Source organism: Spea bombifrons, chromosome 13 (genome assembly GCF_027358695.1).
Source record: "Spea bombifrons isolate aSpeBom1 chromosome 13, aSpeBom1.2.pri, whole genome shotgun sequence".
NCBI classification, from domain to species: Eukaryota; Metazoa; Chordata; class Amphibia; order Anura; family Pelobatidae; genus Spea; species Spea bombifrons.
Window position 1 is genome coordinate 9,745,023 of NC_071099.1, and position 14,415 is coordinate 9,759,437.

Below are 14,415 nucleotides of genomic sequence, written 5' to 3' on the forward strand. Positions count from 1 at the left end.
GTCCACAGAAGTGGACTGTTGATGATATCAGAGTCGCAGAGTGCCGTGGGTGACACGATGTTTCCATTTATCGGGGATACAAACGGAAAATGTGCTACGGGGGGACTGCGCCCCTGTCAGGACATCAACTGGTCGCTCTAATACAAAGTATTAACGGACAGTCCCTCTCGCGAGGCGTCACGTGATATATTATGAGCTAAAATAACATACGCAACCATTTAACTAGTAGATTTAGAAATGGGTGGGGTTTATTTCTTAGGGGGTGTGGTCACATGTTTAGAGGAGGAGTTCAAATACCCTGAAAGTAGCTGCCTTATAAAAAAACACAGCTGTCTGGAAGTTCATGATACTGAAGGCAGAGGGGAGAGAGACAGCTTCAGACAGGCACAGAAAAAGAGAAAGCTTCAGACAGGCACAGAAAAAGAGACAGCTTCAGACAGGCACAGAAAAAGAGACAGCTTCAGGCAGGCACAGAAAAAGAGACAGACTCAGAGTGCAGGAGCTTCAGACAGACACAGATTATTGGATGATGCACTTTTAGCGAGTGGGGAGAGATCTGGGTCCTGCAAAGCTTCAGGGATCATTCACATTTCAGAGACGCTGAGGAGCAGGATCTTCCCCAGGACCACTCAGAGGAGCAGCACTCAGGGGTAAGAGACGGGCTGAGAACAAACCCCTCTGGGGACACGCGGTTTGCGTACGGGTCTAGCACAGACAGGTCAGGTACATTTAACACAAGACGTAGTAGATACACGTACTCTGTAGATGAGAAATTGATGTGAGTGCCGAGTACACTGCCCCGCGGTACACTAAACCACGATCCTTCCTCCGGGCTGCACAGGGACAGCCTGATATTGCCCCGTCAGTGTCCCTCTATCACACAATAACCCCAGGGAACACAGCGCTGCATTTTTAATGATGTGGATTTGTTCCCATGGCTGGGAGTTATCACGTTGCCCTGAATCGTACAAACAGTCAGCTCAGCAAGGCTGACAGAACTCTAATACCCGAGTTCTGGGAGTAACGCAGATAGACAGAGCCCTGATACCCAAGGTCCCGCAGATAGACAGAGCCCTAATACCCGAGGTCCCGCATCATGCAGATAAACAGAGCCCTAATACCCGAGGTCCCGTGTCACGCAGATAGACAGAGCCCTGATACCCGAGGTCCCGCATAAGGCAGATAGACAGAGCCCTAATACCCGAGGTCCCAGAGTCACGCAGATAGACAGAGCCCTAATACCCGAGGTCCCGCGTAAGGCAGATAGACAGAGCCCTCATACCTGAGGTCCCAGAGTCACGCAGATAGACAGAGCCCTAATACCCGAGGTCCCGCGTAAGGCAGATAGACAGAGCCCTCATACCTGAGGTCCCAGAGTCATGCAGATAGACAGAGCCCTAATACCCCAGGTCCCTGAGTCACGCAGATAGACAGAGCCCTAACACCCGAGGTCCCGCAGATAGAAAGAGCCCTAATACCCAAGATCCCAGAGTCACGCAGATAGACAGAGCCCCTAATACCCCAGGTCCCTGAGTCACACGTGCGGAGGGTGCATCGAAGTGGAATCAACACCAAAAACAGAACACAATATTCCAGTGTTGATCTAGAAGTTAAAAAAATAAAAAATTCTGCCTCAAAAGGGGCGAAAATTCCTTCCTTTCATATAACCCCTCCCCAAAACCCTCCTACCACTCCATATAACTCCTCCTATTACTTCATATAACCCCTCCCCAAAACCCTCCTACCACCCCATATAACTCCTCCTATTACTTCATATAACCCCTCCCACTACTCCACATAACCCCTCCTATTACTTCATATGATAATGTTAACTTGCTGTCTGTGTCCGCCAGATGAGTGGTGCCCGGGTGCCCCTGCGCAGGAGAGCCAGCACCCCCCTGCCTAGCTCACACCAGAGCCACTCGCAGGTCACCCCCCAGGTCCCAGACACAACCTCATCCAAGATGGCCCTGGGTGCCCACTGCACGGTCTCCTCGGATTCGGGGGGCTCGGACTCAGGGGGCGATGCCCTCTTCAGGGTAGTTTTGCTTGGAGATCCTGGGGTCGGCAAATCCAGCCTGGTTGGAATCTTCAGGAGGGAGCAGGAACGTGAAAACCAAGAACAGCAACAGCAAGGTGAGGGCATCTAGAGTGGCAGAAGGCCTGACAGAGAAGCAGCAACGCAAGTGGCATCCCTCTGTTACATGGGGCTTTGGGAAGGGGTAGCCAACGACCCATCTGACCTCTGACCCTTTGATCCCATGCAGAGATGTACGACTGCACATTCACGGTGGATGGAGAAGAGACAACGCTGTTACTCATGGACACGTGGGAGTCCGAGCTTCGGGTGAGTCCCTTGCACCGACTCCCATCAGCTGGCAAAGGCTAGCTGTGGCCGGGGATGATGGGGTTTGTAGCTGGCAGCAGGTGGAGGTCAGAGGCTGCTAACTAGCAAATTCTTTGTTTGTTTTTTTTTTTTTAAACTTTATTTTTCCTTTTAGCAGAGGGCCCCGGGGGGCTCCGACAGTCCCATGCGAATGGGCCACGCGTACATTATCGTGTACTCAGTAACCGATCGCTCAAGCTTTGAAAGTGCCTCTGAGCTGCGTATACAGCTGAGACGGACCCGCCAGGCAGAAAACATTCCTATAATCCTCGTGGGGAATAAGACGGATCTAGTCCGCAGCCGGGAGGTGTCCGTGGAAGGTGAGAGAACAGCCAAAGTGGCACCAATATTGAGTACAGAGTCTGCTTCCTAAAACCTGTCAATATCTCCCGCTTCAGTCCTGCTCTGCCAGATCCCCCCCCGACCTCTCCCACCTGCCGTGCTCTGCCAGATCCCCCCGACCTCTCCCACCTGCCGGGCTCTGCCAGATCCCCGCAACCTCTCCCACCCGCCGGGCTCTGCCAGATCCCCGCAACCTCTCCCACCCGCCGGGCTCTGCCAGATCCCCCCAACCTCTCCCACCTGCCAGGCTCTGCCAGATCCCCCCAACCTCTCCCACCAGCCGGGCTCTGCCAGATCCCCCCAACCCCTCCCACCAGCCGGGCTCTGCAAGATCCCCCCAACCCCTCCCACCAGCCGGGCTCTGCCAGATCCCCCCAACCTCTCCCACCTGCCGGCTCTGCCAGATCCCCCCAACCTCTCTTACCTGCCGGGCTCTGCCAGATCCCCCAACCTCTCCCACCTGCCGGGCTCTGCCAGATGGCCCCAACCTCTCTTACCTGCCGGGCTCTGCCAGATCCCCCCAACCTCTCCCACCTGCCAGGCTCTGCCAGATCCCCCCCAAACCCTCTCACCTGCCAGATCCCCCCCAACCTCTCCCACCTACTGGGCTCTGCCAGATCCCCCCAACCTCTCTTACCTGCCGGGCTCTGCCAGATCCCCCCAACCTCTCCCACCTGCTGGGCTTTGCCAGATGCCACCTGCCAGCACCCCTTATATATTTTCTCTATTAGATGGCAGCAGATACAGGGGAGAACCCTCCTTAAGAAACTATCATCAGAATTATTTAACCCTTGTGTATCAGCTCCTCCTCACACTGAGCAGGGATCTCCACGTGGTCTTTAGTAGAGTGGGGAACAGGTAAAAAAGTTTGGGAAAGCCTGTGATGCGCAAGAAAGCTCCCCTAAAGAACGACGTGACCAAGAATGTCGGCCAATAGCTTTTGACGCCATCGCTATCCACGTATCTATGTGTTCTCTTCACAGAGGGTCGCGCATGTGCCGTGGTGTTTGATTGTAAGTTTATTGAGACCTCGGCCGTCCTGCAGCACAATGTCCGAGAGCTATTTGAGGGAATGGTGCGTCAGATACGTCTGCGGAGAGATGGAGCGGACCCGGGCGAGAGCTGCCGGGTGCGGAGTCAGCGCAAGGAGAGCCTGAGCAAGAGAGCGCGCAGGTTCCTGGACCGGCTGGTAACTCGAAACAGTAAGGCAGTCCTGAGGGTGCACTCACGCTCCTGCCACGACCTGTCGGTACTCTGAGTGGCTCCTGGACGGATGAGCTTCTCCCTGCTCAATGACTGACGTGGCGGCGCATGCGCACTTGCCTCTGGCACTGCCCGGGACACGCAATATCCGCAGGCATGCGCAAAACCGGCAAAGACCTGAAAGACTGAGCGCCTCCTCGGCCGGAGCAACGTCTTCTTCAAACGGATAGATCAGAGGACGTCATTACTTATTGTAACTTAGTTGCACCATTTTGGATGTCACCTTTTCTCTTTTGTTGCACCCAGATTAATAATCAGTCCATGGACTCTGAATGTCTATTTTTTTCTCCCCAAATTACTCCCCAACCCGCAGTGGAGAGGATCTGGCTCTAGTCTATGAGTTGTAGCCTGAATCCATAGGAGCTGCCCCCCCCCCCAAATGTTTCCACTCCCCCCCCTGCTGGATTTTATGGAATTCTGCCCGGCTCACTCTAATCCAGCGCTGGCCAAACAGTGGAAAAACTGAACTCACTGTTTATGGAGGGAGACGGGGGAGAGAGAGAGAAAATACGCTGGGAGAGAAAGGACAGACTGTGGGGAGAGAGAGACCGGCAGAGACTACAGGAACATGGGAGAGACTGCTAGGACAGGGGAGTGAGAGACTACAGACAGAGGCTATGGGGACAGGGGAGAGAGAGACTGCAGAAAGAGAGACCTATAGTGCTGTTTGAGCTGCAGTCTCTCCTGGGCTCTCGGAGCTGCTGGAAGGTGTTATCCAGCCCTATTCTGTGAAGGAAGAGACCTCTTGGCATAGAGCACCTTCTCTAACAGAGTGCTCTAAGAGACAATCCTCTGCATGTAACGGAGCGCAGCATTGCTGCAGATTATGATCCCACTCTCTGCTCCAGATCTTCTTTAATGGGATTTCGATCTTTTCTGGGATCGCTAGTTAATCCCTACCAGTGGGCAGATAGGCCATCTGTGGGATGGTTGAGCTCTGGCCCCTGATCTATGGATGTATGTATGTCTGATGTCCCATTCTCTAGAGGTGGTGTCAGGTCTCTGGAAGCTCCACATGGGGCTGGATTGGTCAGGGTTTCCCTGAGATGGGTCATCTAGGATTCTTCAGAGACGGTTCGTTGATGAGTTTTCTGTTAAGAGATTCAAAGTTCTGCCCAGGAGTTTTATAGGGGTGCTCCAGAGTTCTGTAGGTATTATTATTATTTATTGTTTTATATAGCGCCATCAAATTCCGTAGCGCTGATGTTCTGGGTCTCAGAGTTCTCTAGGGATGTTCTGGGTTTCAGAGTTCTCTAGGGATGTTCTGGGTTTCAGCGTCCTCTAGGGATCTTCTGGGTTTTAGCGTTCTCTAGGGATGTTCTGGGTTTCAGCGTTCTCTAGGGACGTTCTGGGTTTCAGCGTTTCATGGGGAGTCAGCCTTCCTCTGCCACAGCCTCTGTGAGGTCATTTAATCGCGCTCTGATGTAAGCATGGAGGTGAAGCCGCATAGTCCCCCATATAAGGGGGTCGCGTTGCCCATTCCTAGGGCTCTGAGGTGTTCATAGTTGTCCTAATTTCAGGCCGCATATTACAAATAACCGTACAGAAAGGTGCCCGGCTCCGCCTGGGGGGTCCGGACACCGGGTGTTCGGTGAATAGGGAATGGGTTCGTATAAGGAGGGTCTCGCTGGGTGTAGGGGTATGTCCCACATCCCACGGAGAAGGTGTTTGTGCTGGTGTGTATGGAAAAGTGTGCGTCAGTGTGTTTATGCCATTCTGTGTATATATATATATATATACCCCGCTGTATATACCCCAGTGTTTATGCCCGTCTTTTTCCTAAGTGGTCACAGCAGCATTAAACATCTCCTGCGTCGTTTCATTTATGTTTCAAAATAACACGGGGCGTCCGGTGAGGACAGAGAGGAGGAGGAGGGAACGTGCTGGGGGATTGGGCTCCTCCGAGCCGCGTTTGGGTGCACTGACTGTATCCCTGCTGTGTGTTTAATGACCTGACACAATCCCATAAACACAGGCAGCAGCGTGTGCCTGCAGACAGGGTCTGGGTAATTGATTTCCTGGGACACAGCAAGGAGACAGGGAGCCTGGGGCCCCTCTCCGCACATCCCCCTCCAGGGGTGGTGGTGTGTGTGTGTGTGGGGGAATTGCACCGGTGCACCCTGCGAGCATGCATTAGCACATTGTCTGTCCAGATCCGGGCACACAGACCCAGCACCCCATGTACCGGCAGCGCACCCTGTAGGGGCTGACATTAGGACATGCAAGGGGTACTTACTGAGATAAAGCCTTACTGTATCTAATAATGCCCCCCCAGGAACAGTTCCACTGCTTCATGTTCCAGCATCTTTGTAAATAAAGTTGTGTTGTTGCAAGAGTGACATCATCCAACGTATACACAGTATATATTTATCACAATAAACATAAACGTCCAGAACACAAACACGTTATCAATACAGGACACCATAGGCTTAAACGCAAAGCGGTGGCTTCTGGGCGACGGACCCGCTTGTTTGATGAATAAAAAAGCATCTTATAATATTAAGAGAGCTATAATATATAATCATGCGTAATTCCCGTGGATGAATGTCCGGCAACCCCGGCGCGACCGCCCAGATCGGCAGGTGGATCCCCTGGATGGTGATCAAACCCGAGACTATCTAAATGAGCCGACCCTGTGACCCTTGGAATATTAACCTTTTAATAGCCCATCGTGAAGATTCTATGCAGCGACTCTCCAAACGAGTAACCCAAATGGCTCTAATACCGGTCGTCATGGAAACCGTCACATGACATTATTTAAAGATACACTTAACTAAGTCACCTGCATTCAAGCAGGGAAATGACCCATAACATTCTGGGAGCAAAAGCACCAACTGGGAGCGGGGGGATAATATGAAGGAGTCAGCCCCAGACTGTGACCCTGAGAATCTGCCCCTTCACCCTGAGATTGGGCAAAACCCCTGAGCGTTCCCAGGTATGTATGTATGTATGTATGTGATGCAGTATAGTGTGCGCCCCCTATTGTCACTCAGGCTAACTGAATGTGACGAGACGGTAACTGCATACAGGAAGCGGGAGGCAGCAGGTGTAAGACCCCCAGTTCCTGGTTAAGGGGCTCCCATGTCACATTTTAGAGGTGTATGGGGTGAATGGACGTAAGGGATCCAAAATGTCACTTACCACGCACTTCTATGTGAGTAGTGAGCATGGCTCACTGACACAATATTCCCAGGCTATACACCCCCAGCAAACCCTTATTTCCCACTCTACGTTCTCTCTCTATGGCCCCCCTGTACATTCCCACTCTCTATGGCCCCCGTATGCTCTCTGTCTATTGCCCCTGTACGCTCTCTATTGCCTCCCCCTGTACGTTTTCTCTCATAGCAATATCTTGGCCCTTGCTACAAAACTACTACTAGAGTGGGGTGACCTGACAGGCCCTCAAATAGGATAAAGAAAAGCTTCATGGGGGGTCACACTTATTATAAGGCATCCCTTAACACTGAATTGCCCTTGGTGAACCAAGCTTGAAGAACTGATTTTATGGTTCTGCCCCAACAAAGCTTTAGGGGTCTGATGAGATATTCACCTGAAGGTAGAAAGAGCAGCAGAAAGGAGCAGTCTTATTACACGTGACCAGCGCATCCTATACTGGGAGTAATGGGGACCACAAATCTCTCTTGTTCTAGCTCCAAACTCCGCCCCCTAGTAACTTCCTCCCTCTGTTGCTAGGCGATTGGTGGCTCCGCTATAATCAATGTTCTAAACACCTGAGAACACCCCTTTCGCCTAGCACTTTATTCTAATGGAAAATGTATCCAATCCCGTGCAGAGAGCGTCAGTGCGGTGGCCATAGATCCGGAGACCACCGTTCGTTGAATTTTACGGACTTGTCTTCACCAAGATGGCTCCTGCAGAGGAGACAGCGCTTGCGCACTGTTACGCCGCCAATTCATCAGTCTGTATCTGTAGACAGTTAGTCCCCTGAATAGCACGTCACGTCCGCTGGGTATTGTAACGTGTCCTTACCGGCTGGGTTGAATCATATCAGAGAGCCGTGAGCACAAGAGAATTCCAAGAGACTGGACATGGCGGAGCTGGAACCCGCCGCCCTGCACAATGACACTGAGGGGAATGGTACCCGGCTGGGGACCTCGCCGGAGGGCGCTGCGCTGGCTTATGGCAGCCTCCTTGGGATGGCCCTGCTGCCCATCTTTTTTGGGGCCTTGAGAAGTGTCAGCTGCGCCAGGGGCAAGGTGAGGTGCTCTTGGGGTGGGGGAGCACAGATTGAGAGCGGGATAGTGTACCACAAGATCTGTAAAGCATGGGGCGCCCAGGATGTGGGCACAATGGAGCTCCGAGGATGAGAACGCAATGGGGCCCCAAGGTGGTGGAAATCCTAAGTCCCAGAAAGAGCGGTAAAGGGGTCCCCTCGGCCCCCAGGAGGAGGGGAGTAGGTGATAATAGCCCCCAATTAAGCGGGGACGTGGGGTCCCAGGGAGGAGAGATGGATCCAGGCCGCTGGTCCAGGGCACTCCGAGTGACAGCTGGAAAGCGTCCAGAGTAACAACATCTGGTGCAGACTTCCACTCCCACTGTGCTCAGCCAGCAACATGAATAATGCACAACTCCCATCTTCCTCAGCCAGTATATTTTCGCCAGTTTAACCCTTTGTCGTCTCCACAGAACGCTTCAGACATGCCGGAGACAATCACTAGCAGAGACGCGGCTCGCTTCCCGATTATCGCCAGCTGCACCCTGTTCGGCCTGTACATATTTTTTAAAGTGAGTTGTGAGGTCTGTGTGTTGCCGTGCCGTGGCATGTGGCGCGTGCCATGTTGCCGCGTCGTGTGGATGACACAGTGTGCCGTGGCATTTGCTGTGGCGTGTGGATGACGTGGCGTGAGACGTGTTGCCGTGGCGTGAGACGTGTTGCCGTGTCGTGTGGATGACACAGTCATGTTCTCTTTGTTTGTGCAGATTTTCTCCCAAGAATACATCAACCTCCTGTTGTCCATGTATTTTTTCGTCCTGGGGGTGCTGGCCTTGGCTCACACCATCAGGTGAGTGAGTGAGTGGGTGGGTGGGGTGGTCACATCTCCCGTGTGTTAGCCGCGTTCTCTGTCCCACTATCACCGACCCGTGTCGGTTTATCTCCATCCGGTTTATCTCTCCCCAGCCCGGCCATGAACAGGATTTTCCCGGCCAATATACCCAACAAACAGTATCAGCTCCTCTTCACCCAGGGCTCGGGGGAGAGTAAAGAGGGTGAGTAGGGGTCCGGGGGGCTCTGCCGAGGGCAGTGGGGGTCTGCCGAGGGCATATAGTCTTTTTACTGCTGACAAGAACAATGAATTGTGAGAATTCTCACTCGTTGCTCCGCGTGTTATTCCGAGCGGACGCGTTTTATTAATTCGCACCTCGTCTCTCCTCTTGTAGATATTCTGAACTACGAGTTCGACACTCGGGACCTCGCCTGTCTGGCTGTGAGTGGAGTAGTCGGCGTCTGGTACATCATGAAGAAGGTGAGCACTGTCACATTATCCCAGGACAATAAATAATCAGAAAGGAGCTGTGGAGGGAAGGGGTGGATCAGGATTCCGGAGGTCTCGGTCACCAAGATCATCCGGTTGGAGTGTTTTGATTAAGGCTTGGTGTATGTCGGTATCATATACTGTACTCGGTACAAAATGTAAAGACATTGATCATTCTTGTGATGGAATTTACTAGAAATTAGTATCAACATGTGGTAAAGATGATGATTATTGGCTGACTGACGTATAATGGATTGCCAGCTTTTGAGGCCACCTCGGTCTCTTCTTCTGGCATGTTATCTATAGGAGACCTAGATAGTCTGGAGAGCTTGCAATCCATTATATGCCAGTCAGCCAATAAAGGGATCATCTTTCCTGAGTTTTCTCTCTTTCTATGGCTGGCACAGTACGGCTCTATACCTTTTAACCCTTTGAGGCATGATAAACCGAAGCTGCCTCGTATAGTTTGTGCTCCATAGTCCGTGTCTGAGGTCCTGAACGTCTCCATCGCACAGCCGGCATGTCTGACATCTGGAGGGTCTGCCACCTGTGGTTTTGTTTGCGTGACTCTGTTACTTTGATTTGGGGCAAGCGTACAGCCAAATTACCCCCTCCGTGTATTTATTGCCTGATGCTCTTGTTTCTGCAGCACTGGATTGCCAATAACCTGTTCGGTTTGGCTTTTGCCCTGAATGGGGTGGAACTTTTGCATCTGAATAACGTCAGCACCGGCTGCATCCTGTTGGGGGGGCTCTTCATCTACGACATCTTTTGGGTACGTTTCCTGGCGAGGGAGGGAGGTGTTTCTGGTTCGCGGCAGTCAGTTCATCCGTATCCGCCTGTTTTCTAGGTGTTTGGGACCAATGTCATGGTGACTGTGGCGAAGTCCTTTGAAGCACCGATTAAATGTAAGTTCGGCCAGGAAGGTCCAAAACCCGCTCCTTTTTTTTAAAAATTTTTATTTATTAATCCAACACCCCCACCTCCCCGTCCCCTTGTACATGTTCCTCGTCTTATTGAAGTAATACTCTCTTTATAGTGGTGTTCCCCCAAGATCTCCTGGAGAAAGGCCTCGAAGCCAATAATTTTGCCATGTTGGGTCTTGGTGACATTGTGATTCCAGGTCAGTGTCTGGAGCCGCTCCCGGAGCTCCGGCTCCTAATGCCTTCCGATCTCACGCCGCCTGCCGGCCGGCATCTCACACGTTTCGCATTTCAATTCGCTTCTAAGTACAGAGATCATAGCAGCCGTGGGACCTGTTGGAGGGTTATTCAGAGTTACTAAGCGATTATGTGCCTGCGCGACAGCCTGTGCTCTCCCATCTTCTTCACACCGTCTCTCCCTCTCTCTCTAGGTATTTTCATTGCCCTGTTGCTCCGTTTTGACATCAGGTAAGAGGCGTGGGGGATGCGGAAGGAGAGTGTCTGTAACTGCGCACGCATGCTGTCGGTTTAGCTGCATGTGTTGCATGGCAGGGTCTGTGGTGGGTTCAGGAATAAGGTACGAGGCGACTTACTTAGGCTTCTGCTCCCTTTTCAGCCTGAAGAAGAATTCACACACGTATTTCTACACCAGCTTCGCGGCGTACATCTTTGGTCTGGCCCTGACCATTTTTGTCATGCACACCTTCAAACATGCCCAGGTGAGACGTCATCACTGGCCGGTCCGGATCTTAGGGTCTTATTTATACAATGGGGGGGTTATGCAACTGCGGCTCTGACACTGCCTCTTCTCTGTGTCCAGCCGGCCCTCCTCTACCTTGTGCCAGCCTGCATTGGATTCCCGCTGATTGTTGCTTTGTTGAAGGGAGAAGTGGCGGAGATGTTCAGGTGAGGAGGGTATACTCTGGGGGTGGTAGAAGAGGTTAAACGTTATGAAGTGCTGTCTTCAAACTTTTCTGTCTCCTTATAATCTCTTGTCCCCACCGCTCTCTCCCTTCACTTTTGCTCCCGCCGCTCCCCTTCTCTCTCTCTCTTTCTCTTTCTCTCTCCTTTACCCGCCTCTCTCACAGCTATGAGTCTTCAGCGGAGCTTCTCCCGCACACCCCTCGCCTCTCTCACTATCCGGCTGTCTCTGGGTCTCCCGCCAGTCTGGCCGAATCCATGCAGCAGAAATCCTTCTCCCCCCGCCGCCGCCGGCAGCTGAACACCAGCTCCATGTGACGGACTCTTCTCCCATCTGCATTCAGACAGGTGCTCCCCCCCCCCCCGACGCACCGTTGTCCCCCATTTCCAAGCCGAACACGGCGCTTCCTCTTCCAAAACACGCGTCCCCCAAACCCAAACCCAACGCTTCCGCTCGGCCTGGGGCTGTGTGAACGGTTTGAGTATGAGTTAGATTGTAAGCTGCGTGAGTGAGCGCTGGCTTTTTCCGTGGGAGAGGGATTTGGAGCCGGATCGCTGGACCCGTTACACTCACCTCCATCTCTCTTCTTTCAGGTACGAGGAGAAGCCGAAAGATGCGCCCGCAGACCACATGGATGAGACTGATAAGAAAGAGGATTAAGCCCCCCGCTCCTTGTCTGCGACTGGGGGGCTGAAGTCTGGGCCAGATACCAGTCCCCCTCCCCTTGCCATCTGTGTTTGTAAAGCGCTTGTGCCCCCATCTGTCTCCCCTCCTCCGTCTTGGGGGGGGGGTCCGTGTGCGCCTGTCAGTGTCTCTGGGCCCATATTTTTATATTTTGTATGGTGGATTTACTTTCTATGGTATTAAATCGTCCGTGGAGATTTTCTCTGTGCCCCGCGCCACCCCATCTCGCTCTGTGTACTCTGCTGTGGGGGTCCCTGGGGCAGGGACCGTCTGGAGAGTAAAGGGCTCTGCGAGGGGCGTTAGATTCAGCATTTTAACCCATTCTCCTTTAGGTCTTATGTCTTCAGATTTTTAAACTTCTGTGTTCTGGGAAAGCTGGACAGTACAGTATAGAACATTCCGTGTTACTTATTGCCCCGCGCTGTGGGTTGACGCTGCCTTAAATGCCACATTCTGCCCCTTCACCTACAGGTTCAGCACAAATCTTTCTGGCTTGTGCCCATTCTACAGTGAGATGGCGCGGCAAGGTGGCTATTAATGTACCTCCCCCCATGCTTTAAAACTGCTGTTCCACCTATGCCATTTAACTCTTTAGTAACTAAATGCATTAGAAAGCACATTCCTAATCTTGCTAAACTTCTCAACCGCTTAATTCTCATTCTTGATGGGAACGCTTGTCATGTGACACAAAAGCAGCCTCTGATAGGTTGTTACATTGAAACTTCAAAAATATATGCTTAGCATATAAAAGAGCATGATGAATGCGTTAGTGGAACAGCACCTTTAACTACTCTCTCTGTCCAGTGGGGCTAGGTCTGTCCCGTTTTATCTTAAGCTCCCTCCTTGCCTTCGTAACCCATAAGCAGACAGTCCGCAGGGGCCGCCCTTCTCACTCCCTTACAGCTCCCAGGTCTTAAGTTTAGGCAGCTGGGTTTTTAAAGAGACGGAAGGATTCGTTCGCTGCCGATGTATAGAAACTGTTACACGTATATTTATCAAGATTCCAAAAGCCTTTATTTTTGTCTGGAAACAGCTTGAATTTTACCTTATTGTGAGATATCCACAAAAAAAAAAAAAAACGCCAAAAAAAAGGAAAATAGAAATAATCCTCAACAGATCTGGAACTCAAAGTGTCTAACAGACGGTGTGAATAAAATAAAAATGAAATGCTTGTAACACGACGTGTTGGACGCCGCGCCGCTGCCTCTTTATTGCAGGGTCCGGGATGTCAGAGCGAAGTTTATCGAGGTTCTGGTAGCCAGCCAATCAGGGCATACATTCTGTGTAAGGAGTGATCAGGAGCGAGTTTCTAGTCCGATGCCCCCCACCAACTTTTTTATTTTGGTGCATAGGGTAGGGGTCAGAGAGCAAGTGTGGCTTTTATTGAGTCTCCTGTTGTCCTGGGGTGTGTTATTATTCTCCGGTATTGGGTATGTGACACGATTTGTACCGAAGAGACCTCCCACCCAGTGTGACATGCCCCGTACTAACAGGGTAACAGTAGGCTTTAATTCCCCCAACAGAACTGGTAAATACCCCGGCGTGGTGGTTATGTTACTCGCGTACCTTGCACAGATCCCCCCCTAAGCATCGAGCTCTCTGGCACTTACCGCTGTACCTTACGGTTTAAATGGGGGTTCTGTTGGTCGTTAAAGTGTGGTTACCGGTCACCGGAGAGCGAATGTCACAACATACATGTAGCCCTCACCTACCACTGACTGCATTCTACATGTGAAATCCAACGGTGCCCCCGCAGAGCTGCACATACACGGGGGCCGGGAGCTCTGCCGAGCAGTGTGCGCCACAGAAACCCTTCCCCTGCAGCCTTTCATTCCTCTGGGGGGTGAGTAAAAACTTTCCTCTAATGCAGTAAGACAAGACCTTGATAGTTTAGTTAGCGAACCGGAATGCACCAAAAAGCACCATAATCAGTGGAGGGAGAGGACGCGTTGGTTTCCGGGGGCCGCGAAGCATGTGCTGCAACCGCTTCCTCTCCGTGGGTTTTGTTTGTCGGGGAGAGGGGTTTATTTTTAAGAGTCAGATGGGAACTGATCTCATTTCAGTAAACTCGCCGTCACGCGTCAGGATTCACGGACGCTCGCAGTGTCACGCATCCTCTGGCTGAGGATTGTGAGAGTTGTAATGATTGTGTAGGGACTCCCCATCCCAAACCCTCAGTGCGGTTTAAACGCTGCAGATCAGAGGGGTTTTTGGAGGAATTAACCCCTTCGCATTTCACATGAAAACAAAAAGGAACCTGCATGTTCAGGAGCCGTCAGAGCCTTCGAGATCCGTGAAAAGCGGAACATATTATTATTGTTATTATTATTATTTATGATTTTACAGGTAACTGTACACAATATATAACACAACACACAATAAATGCCGCTCTCAGAGTGT

At 51.7% G+C, this 14,415-nt stretch overlaps 2 protein-coding genes across 4 annotated transcripts; both read left to right on the plus strand.

Annotated features, from left to right (window-relative positions):
- Window positions 1–182: 182 nt before the first annotated feature.
- On the plus strand, window positions 183–4,264 carry REM1 (RRAD and GEM like GTPase 1). Of its 2 annotated transcripts, none has more exons than XM_053453322.1 (5): window positions 183–650; window positions 1,854–2,136; window positions 2,268–2,347; window positions 2,505–2,706; window positions 3,712–4,264. In XM_053453322.1, the coding sequence occupies exons 2-5, from the start codon at window positions 1,854–1,856 to the stop codon at window positions 3,984–3,986; spliced, it is 840 nt and encodes a 279-aa protein (XP_053309297.1). In that variant the 5' UTR covers window positions 183–650; the 3' UTR covers window positions 3,987–4,264. The 2 variants fall into 2 exon arrangements, with proteins under 2 accessions (XP_053309297.1, XP_053309296.1); XM_053453321.1 differs by having other exon boundaries at window positions 186–650; window positions 2,502–2,706.
- Window positions 4,265–7,947: 3,683 nt separating this feature from the next.
- Window positions 7,948–13,196, plus strand: HM13 (histocompatibility minor 13). Of its 2 annotated transcripts, XM_053453473.1 has the most exons (13): window positions 7,948–8,208; window positions 8,639–8,737; window positions 8,933–9,015; window positions 9,132–9,220; window positions 9,392–9,477; window positions 10,136–10,261; window positions 10,337–10,394; window positions 10,526–10,609; window positions 10,841–10,877; window positions 11,026–11,128; window positions 11,230–11,315; window positions 11,498–11,678; window positions 11,925–13,196. In XM_053453473.1, the coding sequence occupies exons 1-12, from the start codon at window positions 8,041–8,043 to the stop codon at window positions 11,646–11,648; spliced, it is 1,170 nt and encodes a 389-aa protein (XP_053309448.1). In that variant the 5' UTR covers window positions 7,948–8,040; the 3' UTR covers window positions 11,649–11,678; window positions 11,925–13,196. The 2 variants fall into 2 exon arrangements, with proteins under 2 accessions (XP_053309448.1, XP_053309449.1); XM_053453474.1 differs by lacking the exon at window positions 11,498–11,678.
- Window positions 13,197–14,415: the final 1,219 nt, after the last annotated feature.